This window comes from Sabethes cyaneus, chromosome 2, assembly GCF_943734655.1.
Source record: "Sabethes cyaneus chromosome 2, idSabCyanKW18_F2, whole genome shotgun sequence".
NCBI classification, from domain to species: domain Eukaryota; kingdom Metazoa; phylum Arthropoda; class Insecta; order Diptera; family Culicidae; genus Sabethes; species Sabethes cyaneus.
In genome coordinates, this window is record NC_071354.1 from 231434721 (window position 1) to 231461317 (window position 26597).

The following is a 26597-nucleotide window of genomic DNA, read 5'->3' on the forward strand; positions in this document are numbered from 1 at the left end:
GCGTCCAAAACCACTTACATGTCAAATTTGGTTCCATTTGCTTGATTAGTTCTCGAGTTATGAGGAAATTTGTTTTTCATTTGTATAGGAGCCCCCCCCCCCTCTTAAAGTGGGGAAATCCATAGAAAATATACCATAGAAAATATTCTTGCCTACAAAAACACCCACATGATAAATTTGGTTCCATTTGCTTGATTAGTTCTAGAGTTATGAGGAAATTTGTATTTCGTTTGTATGAGAGCCCCCTCTCTTAAAAAGGTAAGGGGTCCTAATTCATCATAGAAAAAATAGTTGCCTCCAAAAACACCCACATGCCTAATATGGTTCCATTTGCTTGATTAGTTCTCGAATTATGAGGAAATTTGTATTTCATTTGTGTAGAAGCACCCCCTCTTAAAGTTGGGAGGGGTCCTAATTCACCATAGAAAATGTTTTTGCCTCCAGAAACCTCCACATGCCAAATTGGTTCTATTTGCTTGATTAGTTCTCGAGTTATGAGGAAATTTGAATTTCATTTGTATAGGAGCCCCCCCTCCTAAAGTGGGTAGGGGTCCCAATTCATCATAGAAAAAATTTTTGTCTCCAAAAACACCCACGTGTCAAATTTTGTTCCATTTGCTTGATTAGTTCTCGAGTTATGAGGAAATTTGTATTTCGTTTGTATAGGAGCCCCCCCTCTTAAAGTGAGGAGGGGTTCTAATTCACCATAGAAAATATTCATGCCCTAGAAAACTTTCACTTGCCAAATTTAGTTCTATTTGCTTGATTAATTCTCGAGTTATGAGGAAATTTGCATTTCATTTGTATAGGAGCCCCCCTTCCTAAAGTGGGGAGAGGTCCCAATTTATCATAGAAAAAAAATTTGTCTCCAAAAACACCCACGTGCCAAATTTTGTTCCATTTGCTTGATTAGTTCTCGAGTTATGAGGAAATTTGTATTTCATGTGTATAGGATCCCCCCCTCCTAAAACAGGGAGGGGTCCCAAATTATCATAGAAAAAATTTTTGTCTCCAAAAACACCCACATGCCAAATTTGGTTCCATTTGCTTAATTACTTCTCGAGTTATGAGGAAAATTGTGTTTCTTTGGTACAGGAGCCCCCCCCCTTAAAGTGGGTAGGGGTCCTAATTTACTACAGAAAATATTCTTGCCCTCGAAAACCTGCACATGCCAAATTTGGTTCCATTTGCTTGATTAGTTCTCGTGTTATGAGGAAATTTGTATGGAAGCCCCCCCCTTTTAAAGAGGAGAGGAGTTATAATTCCCCTTATAAAGAGGGGAGGGGTCTCAACTTACCATAGAATAAATTCTTGTCACCGAAAACACCCACATGCCAAATTTTGTTCTATTTGCTTGATTAGTTGTCGAGTTATGCAGAAATTTGTGTTTCATTTGTATGGGAGCCCCCCCTCTTAGTGGGGGGAGGGGTTTCTAACCATCACTAAAACCTTTCCTGGCCCCAAAAAACCTCTACATACATATTTTCATGCCGATTGGTTCAGTAGTTTTCGATTCTATAAGGAACATACTGACAGACAGACAGACAGACAGACAGACAGAAATCCTTCTTTATAGGTATAGATTAAATATGCGTTCTAATGACAAACAGTCTTCAGAGAAAATGTGTATTTTAGCATACTGAATAAGTTTGTAAAAATCGCGTGTAAAGTTATTGAGCAAAATTGATTTTTAAGTGGTCTTTTTATCATTATACACTGAAGTCGCCTTTTACGCGGTTTGTTTTTTACGCGACTATTTTTACGCGAATTTCGGAATTTACGAGGTTTTTTTACGCGAATTTCGGAATTTACGCGGTTTTTTACGCGAATTTCGAAATTTACCTATTTACCTTCGGTATCCTTCGCGTAAAAAGCTACTTGAGTGTATTTCGCAATCGGTAAGAGACAGATAGTTACATTTTTCAGCAAAGTTGTTTATTTTAGTAGGCTCTACGGCTTTTTGGAGAAAAAATTTTTTTTTTAGATTTATTAAAAAAACAAAAGTTTGTATCACCCTAATAGGTGAATTCACGGTCACCCTAATTGTGCAGAAAGATGGGCTATATCCCTGTAAGAATGGTTGGTCCGATATTGATTCCACATCGATTCCACAACTCTGCTTGTCAATTCAACATCGATCCGACATGTCGGTCCGTTTTGAATCCGTTGTCGGACGATTTTGCAACAAAAATGTCGGAAATGCCGGATTGAAAATTCATCCGCCGAATCCGACCCGAGCACAACGAGTTGGATCGTTGCCGGTCCCACGAGTGGGTCGGTTGTTGGCCCCGAATACGGGACCAGGAAAACGGGAGTGCGTGTTGGTTGTATTTGTTTTGAAGCAAAGCCGCTGCTGCTGGCTGGCGTTCGAAGCGGACTTGATCAAAACAAATACAACTGAAACCCTTTTTCACCTAGCAGCGATGGCGGACCGGTGCCGGTCGCTGGAGATGTTTGTTTATGACGCGCATTACTAGGGCGCATCACTTTCATTAGTGCGGTTCAAAATTAAAAGTATATTTAAATATATTTTAATTTTATATTGATATTTTTTGTTTTACTTTTTATTATTAATAACAAAAAGCGAAATTCAATATAGAAAAGCTTAGTTTTATGCTATTTTCTGTAAAGCTTTATCGTTGTAATTTCAAATGTTTTCTTGTTGTTATGGGCCTAAAGGTAAAATATAATGGTTTAAATTAATACCGGAATGTTCTTCCAATATAATGGGAGCAAATGTTTAGTATGGAATACAATAGTTTTTTTTTATTAAACCCAAAAATATCATTCCGATACAATTATGAGTATACTTATTTTTAAGATAAGAATTGATATAGGTGGGTCGCGTTTAAAAGTTAATTAGTCAATAATTTATTGCGTCAATAGATCAGTGAATCAATAAATCAATAAATCAAAAAATTAATCAATCAATAAATCGATAAATCAATAAATCGATAAATCAATAAATCAATAAATCAAAAATTCAAAAACTCAATAAATCATTGATTCAAAAAATTAATAAATCAATAAATAAATAAATCAGTAAATCAATAAATCTAAAAATCAATAAATCTGTAAATCAATAAATCATCAAATCAGTAAATTAATCGATTAATAAATCAACAAAGCTAAGCTAATAACCATGTTCAGTAAATTAAAATTCGAAGTCAAATCAATTTATTGATTTCATGTCTAAATTAGTCAGTCGATGTACAGGGGTTAGACAAAACGATCGGGGCAGGCAAGATTTTGAAAAAATTCAAACGGCCATCACTTTTACAAAATTGAACATTTTTAGATGAAACCAATTGCATTCCGCGAGGAAATTTTCCTAGTTCCTAACTCCTAAGTTCCTTCCTAACATATTTCAAAATTCGCAATAGTCAGCGGACACCGGAGATATTCCGGGTTGTCCGGAGGTATGTCAAAAACTGATTTTTCAATCGCCTGTATCTTTTTCTGTCATGGAAATTTATTATTATTCATATTTTATCCCAAAACTAGATTTCATTTTCAGTCGATTGGTCGAAAAAGAACGGAAATCCGACGAAAAACAACCGAGAAACGAACGTTTTCGTAAAATCAGTTCTGGAAATGTTGCCAGTAATGTCTTACCTTTAAGACAATTTTAAAACATTACCAAAACCATTCCAACATCGATGTCAAACTTTGTCAAACTTCAAAAATTTACGAAGGTTGAAAATCCTGGTTTGGCACCCATATTGACATGATTTCGAATATTCCCTGAAACGACCACTTCCGCCGGGGTACCTAGAACCTGCTGCAGATTTGCCATGGCACGCTGCGGACCTGGAAATGCTTCCAGTGTCAATAGCTCATAAAACCTCAACGTTTGATGCTCATATTGACATGGTTTGCGTCATGTCCTAAACTGGCCAGAGCAACAGATGTTACTAGGTTGTTTCTCGTCGGATTTCCGTTCTTTTTTCACGATTCGACTGGAAATGAAATCTAGTTTTGAGATAAAATATAAATATGAATAAATTTTCATAACAGAAAAAGATACAAGTGATGAAAAAATTAGTTTATGACATACCCCCAGGTAATCCGGAATATCTCCGGTGTCCGCTGACTATTGCGAATCTTAAAATATTTTAGAAAAACTAAAAAGATTTCTCGGTCGAATGCAATTGATTTCATCTAAAAATGTCCAATTTTGTGGAAGTTATGGCCGTTTGAATTTCATCCAAATTTTGCCTGTTCCGATCATTTTGTCTAACCCCTGTATGTTATTTAATAAGCCACTGAAGTGAATCTAAAAAAATCAGTAAATTAATTTATCAATAGAGTAATAACCGGGTTTTGTACCCCCCCCCCCTTCCCCCCCAATGATGATGAAGTTATGGGTGATAAAAATGGGATAGTGACAAAATCGGGATTTTTTTTTAAATAATATTGATGAACTGCTTAATATTCTACGTTGCCCATGTTTATGGCATTTACAACTCGAATTTTTTCTTTTCGTGTCTATATCTTTAGCTCTTAAAATTAATTTAACTCTTGAATTTTAGGCCATGACTCAAGAACAAAAGCTAAGCAAAGCCTTTATCGACAAACTTCGCAGTCGGATATTAGAGTACAGGATAATTACGGGGCTAGTGCAACAATCCTACTGATTGTGAGCAGCACCGCCTAGCTGAGATTCGAGCCTACGACGACTTTCTTGTTAGATCAGCGTTGTATCTCGAAGCTAATTGATATGGACGGATTCAAGATCAAAAAACTTTGATAGTTTTCCGTAATTTGGAACATTGTTTTTCCGACTTTTCTCCGCCACTATGACAAGCTTTTTCCAGATAATCTGTTTAAACTGCTAAGAAAATTTGCTTACCTTTTCATCCAAAAATTTTAATTGTACGGTACTAGGGTCAAGAGTTATAAAGATTTAAATAAGCGATGTCCGAGAAAAAAACCGGAATATTTCCTTTAGTTTTTTTTCGGAAAACAGAAGACATCGAATATTTTTATAATGTTCTTGTTTAAGGTCCATTGACTGCACGTGATACAAAATATAGAATAAGAAATATGTAGAGACAGTCTGTACGAATTAATCGAAGACTTGAAAACAAAATTAAATTAAATTAAAAGATAAACCCCCTCCCCTCCCCCTCCCTACGATTCCAGTTAACGTTGCGCCACTGCACAAAACACAAATCCGAGCAGAAAAGCAGTTCGAATCGACAAATCTAAATTGGGTGAAAAACATGACATAATCGGGAAAAAACGTGACAAAATCGAGAGAAGACAAAATCTGGAAGTGACAAAATCGGGTTACCACTGTAATTAAGAATTATTGTCTAATAGTCTTAGTAGAATTCCGTATTTAATTTTACTAAAGTAACAGAATTGAATTGCACGGCGTCTTCCTTACACAAAATAAATATTCGAACAAATGCATTTATACTTGATTTCAATATAGACGGCTGGTTTTTCCACACTTTTTCATCCGAAAAATTACGCGCTAATAAATTCAAAACCTATTGAAAGGGCACTACAACTGTTTAAATGGCAGGTACGAAAATTGACTGACAAGATAGTGGAACAGGGAATTTCGAGGAACGAGAAAAACAACGTATCACATAATTCTTGAAAATTTTATTTTTATGACAAATTTTAATTAAAATTTTTTATAATGGGACCCAAATACAACAAAAACTACATATATAACGATATACATATGATATTCAAGGTTGTTTACATATTGCCCCTATTAATTTGAATTCAACTTCGGTATAAAAATATAAAATTATTGATTCTTACATAATATGTTTTTATTGGTACGCAGAGATTTATACTTGAATCAGTAATCATAATTTATAGGTTCTATCATTGTTTTTAATATCAGTTAAATCCACTCTAATTCTACTCTGAAACTATCGACCTGAATGACCAAAAGGTTAAAGGATCGTAAATAAAAATGCACAAACAAACAAACTCTGAAGCTGATTAGAAGAGCGGCTGTATTTAATTTTCAGCAGTTTATTACAATTTTTCTATATTGTCATCTATTTGTTTTATAACGCTGTATTGTGTTGTCTATTTAATACATTTGTCATTTCTTCATTCCGATAGTTTTAATTATCGTGCAAATTTTGACATGATGCTTGGAGATATTTAATGTTTATTTTACCTCAACTTTCTAATTATTTGTATTATATTAACATAACTTTGCAAATCTTATTTCTATGCTTACTTAAGCTTCGTTAGTTTTATTTAAATTAGTTTCTGTTTCAAACTAAACCTGTAAAATTAATATTTCAGTGTTCCGCCTATTTTTTTAAATTATTTGGTCTAATCTTGCCTTATTAATAATATTGTATTTTATTTATTGAAATTTTAAACTATTTTATACCAAACTTTTGTTGTTATCAACAGTTTTTACAGCCTTCCATTATTGGTCGTGAATTAGAAAATAATAAAAAATATATGAGAACAATTTATAAACATAAACAATCTTGCGCCGAAATGTAAAACTTCATACCGAAACTAAAGTGGATAGCCAAAACAAAACAAAATAAACTAGATAAAGATAAAATACAATAAATGTACTGCGAATATTGACATGAAAACCGACATAGTTTAAATTGCATGAAAGGAAATTTTCGACCTTTCTTTCATTCTGTTTCTGTATTTTACTAAGAAACCTAAAAACTTTAGTATAGTTTAGATACAATTTTGTTGTAGTGACACGAACCGTAAACAATAAAATTTTGCACAAAACCGCCTCAGCCTCAGACCCTAATAAAAATAATATAAAATTAACACAGGTATTTTTATTCAAGAAAAACAGTCCAAATTTGTGCATGAAATTGATATGAAATCGAAAATAAAATACTCAATTAAAATTAAGGATCACAATAGGGTTAATCCATTTAGTTTAATCCTTGATTAAGACAAAATATAAATAAAAAATAATAACACCCAATGGACAATACAGTCTTCCTGTGCAAACAAAAACCATCAATGCGGGTGCATAAAATGGTGACGTTTTGATCAATTTTTTTGCAATGTATTTTTCGCCAAGAGTTAAAACGCTCAGGTACAATCACACGTATTTGGTAACGCATGGTAAATGTTTTATTTTTCTAATAGAAAATGCAATATTTTAAAAAAATGGTTATTGTTATGAATAATTTAAGGGGGCATAGTTTTTTTTGTTTATAGGAGACTAGACCACTGCGACCAGCATTTAGATCTATTGTGGTAAAGGGGGCATAGTACCTTTTCAATTTTTGAAAACCGAAATTTTTTTATTGTTTATTTTGATTAGCATTTTCAATATCAAGATATTTTGAGGAATTCCAAATCATCCGTGTCTACAGCTATTTCTACCGCGCATGTCTGGATTCTGGAACGAGTACACAGCGAATAAAAACTTCAGCACCGTTTTTCTCGAAATCAGGTTTTGAAAGTCAGTACCATAGATATCTCAAGAACGGCTCAAGCAATTCTCTTGACTCTCGTTTGTTTTGTTTAAGAGCTTATAAAATTATTTCGTGTTTGCCCCATCCTTTTTTGGATATTGAAATTTTTGTATTTTTTATCCAAGTTTAAAGTCAATTTTTTCAACTAAAAACTGACTATTATGTTTGAATGTCTGCCATTTTATTATGCGTTCGAATTAAAAAAAGGGTGGATCAAACACGAGATAATTTAAGGGGACATAAACGACTAAAAATTTTGGAGAAATCTTTTTTGTTATTTCAATTTTTGATTCTGTAATCTTTTCCGCTTATTTTGATACTAAATTTGTAATGATCTGACCATGGGAAGTGGTCGAAAAACGATCATACACATAAGCATTCCAGTGCGGCGTGGAACAACTTCAGCGGAATAAAATACTGTTCCTAGAAAACCACGATTTTCAAACTTTATGTACCTTTTCCTTAGAAACTACACAACGTATTGGAACAAACTTTTTTTTGTTTTTTTTGGTAGTAGCATGGCAAAGACTTTTATAACTTTTCAGTTTCGTAAACAAAACACAGAAAAACAAGACAAAATTTTATTTTTCATGCATCTATATTTCTTCATTTTCGTTTTTCTCAAGCTGTTTGTTAACGAAACTGATAAGTTATAAAAGTCTTTGTCAAGCTACTACCAACAAAAAAAAACGTTTGTTCCAATACGTTGTGTAGTTTCTAAGAAAAAGATACATAAAGTTTAAAAATCATGGTTTTTTAGGAGCGGCGTTTTATTCCGCCGAAGTTGTTCCACGCCGCTCTGGAATGCTTATGTGTATGATCGTTTTTCCGCCACTTCCCGTGGTCGGATCATTACAAATTTGATATCAAAATAAGCGGAAAAGATTCAAAATCAAAATCTGAAATAAAAAAATTATGAATTTTCAAAATTTTTGGTGGTTTATGTCCCCTTAATATAGTTTCATGGCGTTTTGGAATTTTCTTTTCGGATATGCCCTCCCTTGAGCGCCAATTCATGGTACCGCATTTGATGTTCTGAATGATCACCTTCATGGAGCCGTAGGGAAGGGGGGAGGAGGTTTCCATATGAAATCATAATTTTTAATATTTGTTTAAAGTTAAATGTTTAGAGTGCAAAAAACCTAAATCGATTCGCGTTTCTGGTTATCGAGAAAAATAAAATTTGAAATGGGGCAAAAATATGATGTAAAAGATACTATGCCCCCTTAAGAAATTGCTTAGCAAAATAGTTAAAAAGTTTTGAAAACTGTTGAATGTCTTTACAAGTTTTTGGAATAAATAAAAATTTTAAAGTACGATTGTGAAACTTCTGAAGTGAAGTGCCCAAATTGACCTATTTACTTACCGTTATTTTGACTGGGTTGGAATTTTGGACGTAAACAATCAAGAAGCTGTTTCGACGATAACAGTATTCTCAACAGTTACCCCCCGATGGACTGAAAACATTAGCATCACTCTGGATATGTTAAAAGAAATTAGGTAAGACTACTTGGAGTAATGCAGCCAACAGGCGGCGACACTCCAACCACCCGTGGATGGAAGACATCATACTTCGATCCCGAAGTATTTGTGGAAGCGATCCGAAGAGATTGCGGTGATCGTGGTATGACCGATTCGAACACTGATGATTTGATTGAGGTACTGTCGCGAGCGTGTGACGTCACCATGCCTAGGAAAGGCCGACCTAGGTATGGGAGGTCACCGGCTTACTGGTGAACAGATAAAATTGCGGAACTTCGCGGAGCGTGCTTTCGAGCAAGGAGAATTATGCAAAGAACTCGTTCGGACGAAGGAAGGGTTGAATGTCGAGTAGCACTAGTTGCTGCACACGCAGTGCTTAACCCTCTAACGGGTAAGACTGTGTGTAGAGAGCCTTCGCATTTGGAGCTCCAGAGCTTTATACTTTGAATTGACAAAGGCGGTCCTCCACATTATTAGCCACATATAGCCAACTCGCTTCGGAACGCCCAAGTGCTGGTGTCGCTGTACAGGATTCTAGAAAATTATTTCCAGAATCGTGTGCTATGCTACAATACGGAGGAGGGTCAAAAGTGCGTTCCATACTGGACCCAGTGTTGTGGAACGTCATGTATGACGAGGTGTTGAAGTTAAAGTTCCCACTAGAGGTTGTGATTGTCGGCTCTGCGAACGACGTCGCCTTGGAAGTCCACGATGAATCTATCAGAGGTTGAGTTGACGGCTGCCCACTTTATAAGCATTGTTTAAGATTGAATGCGCTCTAGAAAACTGGAGGTCATCGTGGCGAACAACCGCAAGTCGGTGCAGCAAGCAAATATCAGCGTCGGAGACTGCACTATTCCGTCAACTCCTAAACTATTCCGTTAAAACTCCTGGGAGTCATGGTCGACGACAATCTCAAGTTCGGGATCCACGTCGACTATTATTGAAAGATGGGTTCCACAGCTATTTCGGCATTGTCTTGTGTGATGTCTAATAGTTCTGCGGTGTATGGCATCAAGCGAAGGCTCTTAGCCAATGTGGTCCAGTCCAGTATGGCGAGCCGGTGTGGTCATCGGCGTTAGGAACCAAAAGCTACCTAGGTTAGCTGGAAAGTACCTATCTCTCATGTGCTTGAGAGTGGCGAGTGCGTATCGCACAGTTTCATATGACGCAATCTGCGTCTTAGCGGGTATGATGCCTATTGGCATCATCATCGGTGAGGACATAGAGTGCTTCAACCAACGTGGAACTAGTGGCATACGAAGTACCACAAGATCGGCCTCGATGACCACTTGATCTGATTCCACAAAGGGCTGGTGGACACACCGATTTATTCCGGAATATCGAACAGGCGCCACGGCGAAATCAACTTCCACCTGACATAGATTCTGTCAGGGCATGGTTGTTTTAGACAGTATTTGCACAAGTTCGGGCATGCGGAGTCCCCCGCATGTCCCGAATGCGTGGATATAGAGAAACCGCAGAACATGTTTTCTTTATAGGCCCTCATTTTGTGGGCTCGAGAATCAACATGATGGCAGCGAGCGGACACTGTTCCTGATAACTTATTCCACAAGATGTGTTCTAGGTCGGACGTCTGGGGAGCGACCAATGCGGCTGCTAACAGATTGTACTTGAGCTACAAAACCGCTGGAGAGCCGATCAACGGCGAGTAAACAGCATAACTACCATAGACTAGTTAAGCACAATAGCCCCTCCCTGAAGTAATACCGATAAGGTGTTGCCAGGGAGAATCGATGCTAGAGACTCGAGTAGGGTTTACTGGGTCGGGATCCTCATGCCTTATTAAAGGGGCTCGGGGGGTCGGGATAACCAACCCCACACTACCTGAGTTGTCTTCCCAGGTGTCTGATAGCATCGTATCTCCCCAAATGCTTAGCAGACTTCCCTACTCGTAAAAAAGGGGTCACCCTTCTGCCCCGTGTGTACGGTAGCCGAGGAAACGCCGGAGCACGATATGTTTCTCTTTCCGTGTTTCGATGCCACTCGGCGTGAGATGCTTACAATCGTTGGAGCAGACACCATCACCGAGAACATAGCGAAGAGAATGTGTGCGGAACAGCGCGTGTGGGGCACTGTCGATAGAGCAATGAGGGACGTGATGGCCAAGATGCAACGGCTAGAGCAGCAACAATTACAGGGCTGACATAGCTTAGCTAGGGGGGCCTATTCTCACAGTCACCTCGTCTAAATTTTTAATGCAGTACGTTAGGACGTGACGGGTGCAGTAGTTAGGACATGACAAGTGGTGGTGTTGCTGTATCCTACACGTGCAACGACAAATGATAGGGAAGTGCTTAGCCACGTCCTCTCTCCCGAAGTAATACCTAACGGTGGTCCTGGGAGTAATTGGGAAAAAGTAGAGGATCGGTCAGGATCGGGTAACACTCGGGCCTAGGGTCGACTATATACCAGTCTTCGGTCGTACTCTCCGTTGTATGCTAACAGGGTATTATAGGGTATTTAAACAAATACTTTCCATAGATATTATTTTCTAACTAGTTTTGTGTTACTTGGGTCAGGACTATAAACCAAAAAGTCGCAGGCACATTAGGATTGGTTCCAAGATCCTAATTATGATGTAGTGGAAGCAGGGATACCACATATAATTCTGCGTTTTTTGTTGGACAAATCTGACAATCTGTACGGTGAAGAAAAATATCTGAGCAAAAATCTGTCCAATGCAAAACAATGAGAGTGAAAGAGATAGAGAGTTATTTTGCTGACTATTTCCGTCTCTTTCACTCGCATGTAAAAGCTCAAAAATCTGTTTAATCGGTGTAATTTGGCGAAAATCTGTATTCTATGCATACAGATTCTGTACAGGCGATTTCTATCAAATATCTGTTAAACACAGAATAATATGTGTATGTAACAACCCTGAGTGGAAGAGCTAGATGCGTTTGGTTAAAACGTTTTAGGGCTGGCAGTCGTATTTTACTACTTCACTAATACCTTACACGAAAGCGACTGTATATTACGAGTGGAGACAGCAGTTTAGAGTTGAGACCTAATTGCATGGATAAGTTTACTAAGCTTATCGAGCGGTCGAAGTCGACCGAGGAAGCTACTGTTGGCAAGAAGGACGTCAGCGCGCTCGCCGTCAGGGCCACAGGCCAAGAAGGAAACACCCAAGAAGTTAATTCTGCCAAAATCTAACACTCCTGTTGGATTGTATGTGATTGCCGCTAGTAAGTCCTCCACAAAGGTGGGCAGCAGCGGTTGTGCCACTTCCAGCTAGTAACAAGCTGGAAGAGGCGAAAAGGTTGTTAGACAAGCTGTATTCGTTCATTATTTCGCGATCCAATGTCCATGGACAATCAGAAGCTATCGGTGATCGTCCGCTTCATCATCATAGCTGTCGAGGTGGAAAGGCATGAGCTGCTAAAACCAAGGTCGCAAGTACTGGCTCAACTACGGCCCACCAAGTCAGGTGCGTAAACCGCTCGCTAAGTGAAAAGCAGTAACGCCTGACGAGACGCTAAAGCTAGTTGCAAAGAGGCAGCGGACCGACCGCGTCTCAACCAGCAAGGATTGTATAACATTTCGCCGAATACCATTTCGCGGAAAACCAATTCGCGAATGACCATAACGCGGAATATACTGTTTCGCGGAAACCCATTTCGCGGAAAACATTTTTGCGGAAAGTACTATTTCACGGAAAAAATTTTCGCCGAAAGTACTATTTGGCGGAGAACCCGTGCATTCAGTTTGGAAGCCGCAAAAAGCGGCTTCGCCGCTTTGTATTTAACGAAAGTTAAATCGATGCGAGGACTAGGGAAAACTAACTAGAGGTCAGTAGACCTAGGAAAACGAATAGACCTAGACAGATGTGATCTCTGCGGGGAGACTGCCCCCCGCAGTGGCCGGCGCTTCCGACGGCGGGTCACCGGCGAACACTCGCCGTTGCCTGCGGCCGGCTCGCCCTGAATCATCTAGGAAACGTTTGCTACTAATATGGTTCTCCGCGAAACAATATTTTTCGCCAAATGGTTTTCCGCGAAATGGTTCTTTCCGCCAAAAGGATTTCCGCAGAATAATCCTTTCCGCGGAAGGGTTTTCGGCGTTTTGGTACTTTCCTCGAAAATGTTTTCCGCGAAACGGTATTCCGCGATATGGTCTTCGGCGAAATGTTATACAACCGTTAGTAGAGAAGTAACGGGGTGGGACGGGCCATGTCAAGGCGCTGTCGCAATAACGCTCACTTACAATTATTTGACTATATTGCTTCTATGATAAAAAATGCAAAATTTATAAAGATGTTATATTAAACTGACTGTAACCTGAACACTTTATAAAATATTTTACAAAATGGGTTGAAATAGAAAACACTGTTTAAAAATTTGTATATGTAAGTCGCGATTGCACAGAATCTAGATTGTATTTTGCCTCAAAATCAAATGCAGCTCGCCACAAAAAAGACTTTTCTCTTATTTTTTATCAATTGCTGAATAACGCAAGTTGGAAATAGAATTACATTTGTTGAATTTCACATCAGAACAAAATAACAAACAAGGGTGTGGGCTGATTTTAGTTCCGCGCTTGTCAATGGAAGGGGGAGGGAGGTATTGAAAATAGGTATTTTCTGTCCACGTGGTATCTGAAGCAAATTTTCTCAACGATTCGAAAATATTATATCCGAAACCGGTTAGCGGAAAAGGTATTTATATTTTCTTGTAAGAACCATAAGTGATGTTTCTTGTTTTTCCGATTTCTAAACAAAATGCTAGTTAATATTGGCAATACGATAAAACCTTATACTTATCGCGTAAAAAATATTTTAACAAACACGACAGTGTATAATGAGCTTAAGATTATATTCTATTAGCAGAATTACGAGCATTTTAATGCCAAGTGTTCGAGTTTTGAATCTGTTCAAAGTTTGAGTCAAAACAGTAACTAGTAAAATAATTTTACTAAATTTTCCACATTAGTGAAAAACTACCAAGAAAAGCTGAAAAAATTATGTTCTGAATCATGGAAAATCTTTAAAATAGTTTTATTCTCTGCCGATTATTCAAATTTCCATACAGAAAATTTTACGAAAGAGTTATTTTTTGTTCCTGAGTTTTACTACTAATAACTACCAGTCATTGAGATCCAAAAAGTCATTAGTATTTTGACGCTAATTCCGTAACAAAAGATAACGCTATCGTTAATTTTTGACTATTGCAATAAGTCTGAAATTAAAGAAAAGAAGAAAACTTTTTTTTTTAAATTAAATTTTACTATATATATATTGTTTGCTTCTTGTGATCGGCGGTTTTCGCCGAAAACCGCCGATCACAAGAAGCAAACAATTTGAATTGCGGCGATCAACTCAATGGAACTATATATATATATATGTGTTCCCGACAGATACATATTGCGCTTACGACTTGCAGGCTTCACCAGTGTCTGTTTTCGAACTGATTTTCTTTAATTTCAGGTTTTGTATTCTACTTTTAAGACGCTCCAAAATTGAAAGAATTAAAATCGACAAACAAGAAAGCAATATTTTAAAAAAATTCCATTTTATTGAGAACATACTTTTCCAATTTTTCTCAGATGGTTTCACCATCGTTTAAAATTTTATAAAAAGTTTTCTTGATGTTGCTAGATTGTTGATAAATTTCCTGAAATTTTCATCAAATCAATTTGTTTCACCAATGAATGTTTAAAATAAGCCAAGAAAAACGAAATATTTCATTAGAGATTTTCTTTAAAAAAAAAATATTATTTTTGTTCTTAATTATGCTATAGGGGAAGGGCAGTAAAGACGGACACTGCGGGAAAGACGGACACTTATCATATTTCATAAACAATAATTTTTTGAAGCAAACCAATGATGGGAAATGTTTCTATCGACTGAATAAACACTTTTGAATTAAACTGCCGATTTCTAGCAGCGCAGCTGTCAAATTTATAAGCAAAACAAAGAATAAATGCCTAAATACGCTAACCGATGTAATTTTGTGTGTGAAGAAAATAGCTGGTAAATCGTTAAAAAGCAATACTTTCGTGCTATATCGACGACATTACGTTAGTTTGACCCTTCACTGAATGTCCATTGGAAATCTAGTGAATTTTTGAATATTCAGTAAAAAGTTATTAAAGTATGAAAAAATGGTATCCAAGTCGGGCAAGACGGACACCCAACGGTAGGGAAAGACGGACACAAAGATTCCGTATTCATTTTGCCTAACAACGATTTCAATTACAAATACTTGCATATTATACATGTAAAAGTATCCAGAAGTCATTTAACAGTTGGAATAGGCCAACTTTTAGAAACGATTAATTCATCACCAATTAAAATATTGAAGATTATAAAAGGGAACCATTTTATTTCCTGGCTCAAAGGGGGAATTGGGTAGGGGGTTTTCCCAAGCCAATTCTTTCCTAAATACATGATGAAATATGTTAATCTTTCTTAATACTGATAATTCGTCGGCGCGTGACACCTTTTCGCGAGTGTCCGTCTTTCCCATATCAAGTGTCCGTCTTTCCCGCCCATGCGCAGAAACTCTGATTTATACATAATGTTTATAATATTAAAAAAAGTATAAATTTTGGAAGAAATTTTCTAGTTCACGCTGTAACTTTATTAGACAGAGACTTAAAGTTTCAGTTTGTATGAAAATTGCAATCAATACAGTTATATTTGAGTAGATATTGACTCTTGACCTTAAGGTGTCCGTCTTTACCGCCCTTCCCCTACATGACAAAATTTCAAACAAACAAATTTGTGGAACCATTCGGCCTAAACTTGTATGATGATTTAAAAATTGTGCTTCAATTAGTCAATATAGACAAACGAAAGTATTAAAATTTTGCGGCAATTCATCTTTCGCATTACAAAAGAATATCTAGGACTAAGTGCATACAAGCAGTCAGCTTAAATATTATGCCAGCTTGAATTAATTAAAAAAAAACATTTGATATGTATTATCAATTGATCATTTCTACGAGTGTGATACAAAAAGGATACTTTTTCTAAATTACGAAGTGAGAAAACAATAGTGTTTTTGCATTCTGTTTGCAAATACTAATTGATAAAAGTTGTACCTTTGAAATACAGAAGAAAAAATCACCTTAGGCGCGAGGGGCTTCAAACTCGAAAACGACAACCAAAACTTTTATTATAATTGCTCACTTATTATTGAACATGTTTTAATTATTTTTTTGTTTTGTTTTCAATAGCTGTGATTATTTATTATTAGTTAATTGTTATTCATTATTTTGTATTATTATTATGTATTATTATTTAAAACTTATTTTGTAAGTTTCTGTCACAACTCCTTTTCAGACATGAAACAAACTGTTATAGAAAATCAATTGTCTGAGAAATGCAAACTTATGAAATTCTTTCCCACAACCAGAAGGTCTCCACCTACTGATTAACCTTACTAAAACAGTAATATACAGTCAGATAGTTCTAAATAGCCATGATTCCAAGTTTTTTATTGATTGAAAAAAAAACAAAGAGAATTTTTTAAACGAGCACAAAAAATAAGGATTTTATTTTAGGCATTTTTACTTAAAGTTTAAACGTGAAAACCAAATCTATTCTTAATAAATACGTTGTTATTTTTCATGCAAAAATCTACGAACAAAAAGACAAAAACGAAAGAAATTTTTTTTTCCGAGTTTCGGAAATTCCACTGTTTGAACTTCCATTTCTATTTCGTGCTAGAAGCGCTAACTCAACTCGTACACTCATTTTTCGAGTTTTTCAGTTTTTGTAGATCCCACAGATAATTGATTTTATAAAAAAAATTTAACTACATTTAACTACAAATTATTTCTTTGCCCCCCGATTTTTCAAGTCAATTTCCAAGGGGGGGGGTGACAAAAACTTTGAAAATGATTTGCAATTGCCTTATTTAAAAGAGTTCTGTGATTCATCATCTTGTTTTATAAATAAACTGGGCCTGACTGCTTGAAATGATCAATCGTATCATTTCGTAAAAGCTCACCCTCAATCTTCATTGATTCACCCCTGCTAGAAGACGAGTTGTCAGCATGCCATAACAACTAGCGCTAGGTAAAATAAAGTAAAATGTTTATTTAATATTTATGTTAAAACTGGTACAAGGAGCTAATGGATATTGTACCTTAAGCGAGGCACATATTACATTTAAATAGAAATATTAAAAAACATAATAATCAGCGGAATGTTTGTTATGCCTACCAATTTATCTATTTGATTACACATGCTCAAAGATAAAAATAAATAAATAATACAGTAATATCTCGATCTATTTTTATACGTTAAATCGAAGTTACGTTATATTGAAACAAACAAGAAATTTATTTGTATTCTCTTATCTTATCTCACACTAACGCAGCCAATACTTGAAAGCATCCTGGAAAATGACGATTGCTTGAATCGATCATTTTTCTTGTCAACGGCCAGGCCAACTGCGCAGCATGTACCGCAGAGAGAATTCCAAAGAATCAAGTGGAATTAAAAATGATACTTAATTCCATTCAACTCATAACAAGAAATTTATTTATATTTGCACGAAATTGATTGCAAATGAAAGGAGGGCTTTTCAAAAAGATAACTTCCAAATTGAAGGATGATTGGACTTGTGCTGTAAAGAGTGTAAAGATTTGGTTAAGTTAAATTTTGAAAAGGAAATAACTGAATTATACATATACATTATGTGTTAAACGATTTTAAAAATAGCAATGGTTTTTGCCCAATAGAAAGGCAAAGTCACACAAGGAGGATAAATTCAGATTTTTTAATAATTTGACTTTTTAAAAATTTACTTTTATAGTTATGTTATATCGAGTTACGTTATATCGAAATTGCTTTAAATTGAGGTGTTCTTATATCGAGGTATTATTGTAATTAGTAATTTATAATAAATAACAATAAAAAGCAATATTCATGAGTTTTCTAAAAAGAGATAATATGCTGTTGACTTATCTGTATTTCCGCATAATACGTCATGTATCCCATGGTTCTGCCACAAAAGACGATCATTAAGACTGTCGCAGTGGCCTTTTAACCCAATGCCCCTCTGGCATTCAAAAAAAATCCCATATGTGGTGTAATGAAAATTTCGTGGTCAATAATGCATCAATATTTCCTATAATCACTATTTAAAAAAAACCCACTAACACTGAGATTTCCTCCACTACACTTATTCACAAAACAACACTTGCCATCAGCAAGCAGATTTTTTTTTAACTCTGAGCCAGAACATTAGCATTTTTCAGGCTTTTCTTGTGCTGCGTCGCCTATTTATTAAAAAAAACACACACGCACAATTCTTTTTGACACTAGAATTTTTAAATTAAAAGCTTTGCCTTTTTGGCCACTCTTAAAGCCGCGACGAACAAACACTCCGACTAAACGCGAAAATATCCTGACAAACAACTCAATTTAGCCAAATTTCCGAACATGCCACCGGCCGCGTATAAAAACAGTCGTCGAGCTAGTTCATTTAACGTGTGTGCTGCTAGCTCTGATTTGCCGAATTTCATTTCTCTTTGCTTCGCACCGCGCACACACAGGATAGCTCGAGCGCGGTCATGTGTTAGTACGTGTAAACATTCGTTCGAGTTGCGTTTCGTGCTCAAACCAGATGAATCTTCAAGAATTCGAACACGACATAGAAAATATGAGAGAGAGTGTCGGACGATTTTCGGTCTGGGATTTTATTAATAAACTTCTCCGAAGACACCACCCTTGCAAAATTATGCATTTTTTACCCAATTACTAATCTACGCACTTTTTCGAAAGCGTGCCACTGTGCAGTAGGCAGACCGGAAGAAGAAGTATAAAGAAAAGTGTGGAGAGACGAAAAAGATGTGGAAGGGGAGAGAGAGGGAGAGCGAGATGAAGGGAGAGAGAGAAATGGTGAATTTGCAAGAAGAAGAGAATTTCTGAGAGGAGAGAAGAAGAGATTGTGAGAGGAGAGAGAGTGTGATAGGAGAGAGCGTGGAGAGATAGTGAAAGAGGAAGTGGGATAGAAATGATACTTACATTATACAAATTGAGCTGAAAATTATACTCTACGTTGGATTTGAGTTAGGGCTTAAGGCTTAGGGTTTAGCAGAACTGGAAATGGGATTTCAATTGGACTTATATTGGAATCAAATTAGATTTGAAATTGGACTGTGGCAGTTTGATGACATTTTCATTAAACTATATTTCTGGCCTGGATTTTGAATAGGTCATAACTGCAAATGAGAGATTCTCTTTGCGTCTCCTCTCTTACGTCTTTTACGGGTGCATGAAAGCATTTCAGTGCAATTTTTCTTAAAGATTAGCTAGCATATGACGCCAAGAATCATATCGTGCGAAAAAGATGTCGTCAAATGTATTTGTAGCGTCGTGATAGACGTAATACAGGAGACGCAAAGAAAATCTCTCATTTGCAGTTATGACCTATTCAAAATTCAAGTCAGATTTGTTCTGCTTGGTTCAAGAGTTGGGAATTTGGGCCCTATTTTCACAGTCACCTCACCTAAATTTTTCAGGTGAGGTACAAATCAATCGGGGAGCCGTTAGGTGAGGTGAGGTGACTGTGAGAATAGGGCGCTTGAGAGAAGTTAGGGGAGGTGAGGTGACTGTGAGAATAGGGCCCTTCATTTCATCAGCGCAAAAAAAAGACTTCGATTTTTTCTTGGTGTAGTTTTCGTTTATAAGTGCATGAACCATATCTACGTATAAAATTTCATAAAACTCTGTGAACTGTCGGCTCCATTGGCATAATAATTTCAAACAATATCCAAATGTTCAGTGGCTCAATTGTATGCTCAATTATTGAAGTCAACATCTCTTCAAACCCATGGATGTTGCCTTGGTGAACAATCTACATATTATGAATCGATCGAAATCAATTCGTGTCTGATTTTTAAAATGGGTTCTATCCTCAACAGAAAGACTCTTTTCGTGTTTTTTATCTTTACGCTTATCACGATGATGCAAGCGCACTTGAACGCATCTTTTTTGCAATGAATGGTTGCTCATATCACAAGCCAATTAATCGTTAAGAAAAATCGCATTGAAATGTTTTCATGGTGCCGTGATAAGCGTAAGAGAGAACACATGAAGGGAATCACTCATTTGCAAATGGGACCTATTCAAAAATCTGGCTAGCATTTGGATTAAAATTAATATCCTATTAAGAGAATACAACGTTTAAACAACAAATCCCGGTTGGTGGGGTTTTATTTACATTGCAAGGTCTTGCTATTTTTATTTTGTTCAGATCGCTTCATGTAGTAGTTGAAAAATGTTGATAAGCAGAGAAAGGTTAGGTAACATACTGCACGCCATTAGTGCCATTAATGCCCAACATTGTCGTTAATAGCTTCATAAAGTGACGATTTACATCCTGAAAACCATTTCGGCTTACTTGCTCAGATAAGATTAAAGGTTATTCATTTGATACTGGCTATCGTTTATCTACCTCCCGAAATGAGAGAATTCGCAGTCGTAATCAAGCAATAATTTTTACGATAAGCGAAACATTTAAACTGCAATCGTACTGGAATCGTCTCCCAACGAAGCAATTAGGTATCGATACTGCCCTTGCTCATAGCGGTGGCATAGCTGATGATAACTGATGTCACCAATGGGCACGTGGCTTTGATTCAGGACCACACGGGTACAAATTTAATCTCCATAATGCGAAAAATGACTCATGATTTCGAGAATTTAGTGTATTTTCATGTTATGAATATACACCATGAATAATGTTCATGATTTCATACTTTTCTTTACCGTAACGCCGCCTAAGCGTTACTATTTTGCACGCGAAATACTGAAACCATGAATCTTTCAACTTGGAACCATGAATTAAATTCCCGATTTTTCGACTAAAATCATGAAATCATGATCTGTAAACCATTTTATGGGAGCTCCTAACCTCACTCTTTTGACAGCAATTGGTAGTTTGTTTACATGGTGTTAGAGTTTGAATTGAAATTTCGCCCGGCAGAAAATGATCAAATTGTTTAGTTTTTATTGAGGGAAAAGTGCTTTACGTGCGTTTTGAAGTAATCGATACAGTCATCTTTCACGAAAACTTATATCGAAACCGCTGGATTTTACAAAGTATTAGTGGTGCGAGTTGCAGTAGCAGCAGTGGAACTCCAGTGGTAACAACATCACTACTAACAGCAATAGCATGACCGGTGGTGATTGATTGGTACGAGCGGAGTTGGATTAGGTGACGCTGGCAGTAGAAGTGCTCACAAGTTCCGAGCGAGAAAATACTACAGAAGCTAGCTAAATTTTTTACTTATGTAAGTAAGTGATATTTGCTGCTAGTTCTAATACATCACTGCAAATTCCATTTTTCAGAAGCTGATCAGGCAATTTGTCCCGTATTTTCTGTAAGGTAAAGAAAACTTCCGCTATTACCTTTTGTCAACACCGAAGTACATCCAAGTGCATCAGCACTTGACCAATGTTATCCAGCATTCAGGAGGGTTGGTAGTAATGTAAGTCATTTTGATAGTTAATGTAAGATTTAATAATTGCCTTTATTTCTCCTATAGAAAAACACACTAAGGGATACCGATGGACACCGTCACAGTGTCGATTACAGTGTTACATCTTACCTAGCTGCGAGAAAAAAGGATACTCATGTTTGTTTTTATTGAGAATCAGACGCTGCACACAACCAATCGTCGGTATCTATTGATATAACAGATATCTGTTATATCTGGAAGAACGGCCGGCATAGCAGCTGAATGCATCGCCAAAATAGGACAAGCTCAGTCGTCATTTGGTGACGGTTGAGTCACTAACTTTTAGCGGTCGACTCAGTCGAGTTACGCGACAAAATCGTGTCGCATGTTACTTAGAGGGAAGTCCTGTATGACCGGACAGCCTCTATGCCAGGACACTAGCGATTTCTCAAAAACAAAGAGTAGTAAAGATATTTGGTGCTTTAATGGTACTAATGTTCTAATTTTTCAAAATAATTTTATCATTCTTTGTTTCGCTAGTGTCCGAGCATGGAGGCTGTCCGGCCATACAGGACCCTACATAATACCAGTAGTAGACCAGTCGAGTAAAGTGACACTCGACGTGACTTATAAAATAGGGCCCTATACCAGGAAACAGTTTGGATACGGTAACCAGAACCATTTCAAAAGTGGTTCTAGATAAGAGGACACGTGATAATATTTACGGTTAAAGTATGGTTCAAATTAATGCGGTATGTTACCAGAGTTACCTGGATCGAACGACGGATGGATTGGCAATTGCTTGAAAGGTGCTCGGAGTCGGATCAATCCTCGTTATTTTTATGTTCGGTAGGAGTCGGTACTACTGCACAGGTTCATCTCTGAGTATACCTAAACCATCAAACAATATTTAGACCGGATTGAGCTCTGGTGCATTAGGTATTACCGGTTCTTTACGAGATTCCCTGGTACTAGATGTAGTCATTTCGCCAAGAGCTATTGCTACGCCAATGAAGGCGTATCTGTTTCTGCCTTCTCGGCTGTGCCGATGATGTATGATGCAGATTCTTCTTTCACCACAACACTTGTTGCGTCGGGTAAAACAGCCATCATTGTTGTCTCAACGGAACTGCCGTCATTAAAACGGATCGATACTTTAATTTACATATCCAGAATATAAAATCCTTTCAACTTTTATCGTCTTCCCTCACTTTCACGGCAGCGGATTTTTCTATTTCGCTATTTTTCATTATAATAGCACTTTTAAAACACAACTTACGCCAACGATACTGAAAATTACTAATCTATCCACATTTTTTGCTTATCTGCGACGGAAACCTTCACACAAACCTGTACTTCTTTATTTAATAGAATCATCACATACTGCTTAATCACTGCTGCTGTAAATTCAAAGACCCGATTTGACAGTTCGTGTAACGCTTGAAGCAATTATGAAGAATATTCAGAAAAATGCTTATTATAGTTCATAATATTGGTCGGTACAGTCATGAAATCATGGATCATGGTAATGATTTCATGAAATTTCAAGCTTTTTGTTTTCATGATTTTTTATTTATGAAAACAGAAACAGATTTCTTTCCGTGCACAATTCTAGGAAATTTACTGAATATGGGTTTGGGATAAAGGTGATTCTCCGCATTTAGGCGATTTTGATAGCCAATATCTCTTCCGATAACACAATGGACTGTTGGCTTCCATAAAAAAATAATCGTTTCGATAATTCAGTCTTAGTCAAACAATCGAAACGAAATGAAGTCATTGCTGGTACTGTTTGCGCTCGCAGCCGCGAGTGCACTTGAAATTGATTGGACCAAAGTGCAACCGATCGAATATTTTAATCACAGCTGGTACCACCCAACGGAAAGGTTGCAACCGAGGATCCTCGATGGAATACAAGCTAACGTCGGTCAATTTCCGTACCAAGTGGTACTGTTAATCGAATTCGAACTGAATGCAGCGTTTTGTGGTGGTTCTGTGCTGACTGAAAACTATATACTAACGGCGGCACATTGTGTTGTGGGCGCTAAGGGTGGTGTGGCCGCGATGGGAGTACATAGTCTTCAAGCTAGTGATCCAGCGGTACAGTACGGCTATTTCACGGCTGACGCCATTGTTGCTCATGCTGAGTACGACCAGAAGAATTCCCGGAATGATATTGCTACTATTCGATTGACCGAACCAATTGAGTACACCGATCGTGTTCAGCCAGTGCGGCTACCAGCTTCCGGGGATCACAGCTCCTTTGCAGGAATGGACGGAACCGTATCCGGTTTCGGAAGGTTTTCAACCAGCAGCCAAGACAGGTCCGGTGTGCTACTGTACATGAAGGATGTGATCATAACGACGCAAAAATGTTTGGAATTGTGGGAAAACGATGAGGAGCTAGTTTCGGGCCAGAATATTTGCATATCCGGCGAGGTGCGGCAAGCACCCTGCAATGGTGACTCCGGCGGTCCGCTGACGGTCACCGAAAACGGTGAAACACTGCAAGTAGGGATTGCATCGTTCGCAGGGTATAACTGCATTGGTCGTCCAACGGTGTTTGCTCGCATTACTCACTATTTATCGTGGATCGAGGCACATTCCGATTACTCCGGAGGAGTTCAGTCGACGAGAATCAGCTTAGTGGTGCTAGCGTTAGTTTGGTGTTTTCATTTTATACATAAGTTTGGGTTTAGACAGTAGATGAGAATTTTGGAATTTTGTACAACTGCAGAAAGAATGCTTCCTTATTAAGACTTCAGAAGGTGTTATCGAAATACAATTCCCTCTCAGATACTTTCTGTGACTCGTAAACTTAGAGGACAGTCTGCATGCGGAAAGAAAGATGTAAATTTTCCTTTATCTATCCACTCATTATATAGTTGAACGGATAAAGTAAATTCACATCTTTCTTTTTAATCTTATCATGCTAGTACAGTCGATTGTCACTCGTTTAAAAATGCAACATTCAACATGTATTATTTTACTGTATTGCTTTCTAAATATTGAATGATAACAATTAAGTGTAAGTTCCAATAAAGAAAGAAAACAAAATGACGTTCCACACGAGTGACAATGCGCCTTGTTTCTGTTGTTTCCAGTCTAAGAAAACTAGCCTAGCCTGACATACCCCGTCTGACTCTTGGTGTTGTTGTTGTTGTTGCGGTCCGTACATGTTGTTGATGCACGCGGGTGATAACTTACGATCTGTTGAGTAGCAAAACTGCACAAATATTTTCCGTCTACAACCAGTACCGCCTCCGGCAAGGGTTCTCAGGTCAGAGTGCAATCAATCACACTTTTCACACAAAAAAAAGTAACAAATAACACTTGGTAACAACAGCACAGACACAATTCAGGCGGAAACAAAAGCACAAATGCCGGTCTCACGGGCAGCTCTTTTCCACTTCTTGGTACGATCACGATTGAATTCAGCACCGAACTGATCCCGGACCGGCGGGTACGATCGCTTAAGTAAGTTTGTCATTCTCTCAATCAGATTCATCATGTAAGCTCAGCTTAACTCTGGAACTGACCACAGCACAACAGTCAGTCAGTGGTTGAAATATTTCAAATACACAAACGGAACACACTCCAGGTTATCAGCCGGCGTGACTGTGCTATGGCAGTCAGAGATTATATTTAATTTTCTAAATTTCGTTCTGATCAATTAGAATTTAATCCACGCAAAAAAAGCTGTGAATAAATACTATCATCAATCTTACAACTAGGTACTGCAGTTCGTCTATTACTATGCGGCGGCGGTGTACTAAAGATTGCTTGGTAGGAGACCGAGTGGAACTTTTCTCTCCGTCTTATTGGTTCACTCGGTCATCGCATCGTCGTCATGCTGATAAGCCGACATTTACAAGAGTTAAAAGACTGTTTACTGATCGAATGGTTCTGTTTGTAAAATATAAATAATGGGCACGTTTCATCCAATAAACAAACATATTGAATGAAGTTTAAATGCAATTGGATTTTGATGTTTAGTTTATCAAAATATAAAATATAAATAATACTGTTTTGCAGTTGCAACCGTGATAATGCATATATTACATATAGGGTTTATTTCTAATTCCCGTTTTAGTAAGTAAAACCATTCTAATTTTTATCAATTGTTAGATGGATTTAATGAATACTCCAAAAGTTCCTGTGCTGATTTGACTCAAACACACTTACCTTCCGATCCGTGCACTTTGAAATTACTGAAAAGCGATTATCAAAGCATATTGGAATGATGCAACTGATTTTATTTCTTAAATTCGTCGTACCGTTATAAAATCCGTCCATCAAAATTTTTCATCGTCCGAACTAAAAATCACAACTGTGTTTACAAAATTAGCACGCATGTATTTGTGAAGGACGGCTTGAAAAATGTTATTTTGCAAAAATTTCTGCTGGTTATGCAAGTTTTCCCGGCTGTAGAATAACGACATTGCGTTGCGTGAGTAAATTCCATTTATGAATGAAGGAATTCCAAACGATTAGTCGACATTTTCTTCTTCGTCGCACGAAAAAACTTAGAAAATTTGGCTGATAGGAATTCTTTAATGAAAAAAAAAAAGCATTTAATAAATCCCAGCACACTTCGATTGATCGCGTATAATCAACGATCCTGTACAAGACGCGTATTAGATCGGTTGTTCTTTACGGGCATGAAACATGGACAATGCTCGGGGAGGACCTGCGAGTGCTCGGAGTTTTCGAACGACGAGTGCTAAGAACGATCTTCGGCGGCATACAGGGGAACGGAGTATGGAGGCGGAGGATGAACCATGAACTCGCACAGCTCTATGGCGAACCCAGTATCCAGAAGGTGGCTAAAGCTGGACGGATACGATGGGCAGGGCATGTTGCAAGAATGCCGGACAACTACCCTGCAAATATGGAACAAGAAACAACAAGGAACAAGACGACCAGGAACGCAGCGAGCAAGATGGTTAGACCAGGTGGAGCGAGATCTGGCGGAGAGTACTCGGTGGCCGAGGAATTGTAGAGCGGTAGCCCTCTACCGAGTTACATGGAGAAACTTTGTTCAACAGGCTTTGTCTTAGGACGACAAGCCACCTAAGTAAGTAAGTAAGTAAGTATGATAGTCAACGAACTAAAATATTAGGTAATAACTAATTTTGCATTGTGTGTCATAAAAAAGCTGATATTTTAAATAATTTGTGTTAGATAGGACGGGAATAGGCAATTACGACGAAGCAGCAACATCCCCTA

At 37.4% G+C, this 26597-nt stretch overlaps 1 protein-coding gene across 1 annotated transcript in view; it reads right to left on the reverse strand.

The window, feature by feature from the left end:
- Window positions 1–24794, reverse strand: part of LOC128738311 (protein henna) — a 38923-nt gene extending 14129 nt beyond the window's left edge. Inside the window, exon 1 of the mRNA XM_053833348.1 lies at window positions 24502–24794. Coding sequence (XP_053689323.1) covers window positions 24502–24546 — 45 coding nt within the window. The 5' untranslated portion in view covers window positions 24547–24794. The remainder of the gene's footprint in view (window positions 1–24501) is intronic.
- Between the last annotated feature and the right edge of the window lie 1803 nt (window positions 24795–26597).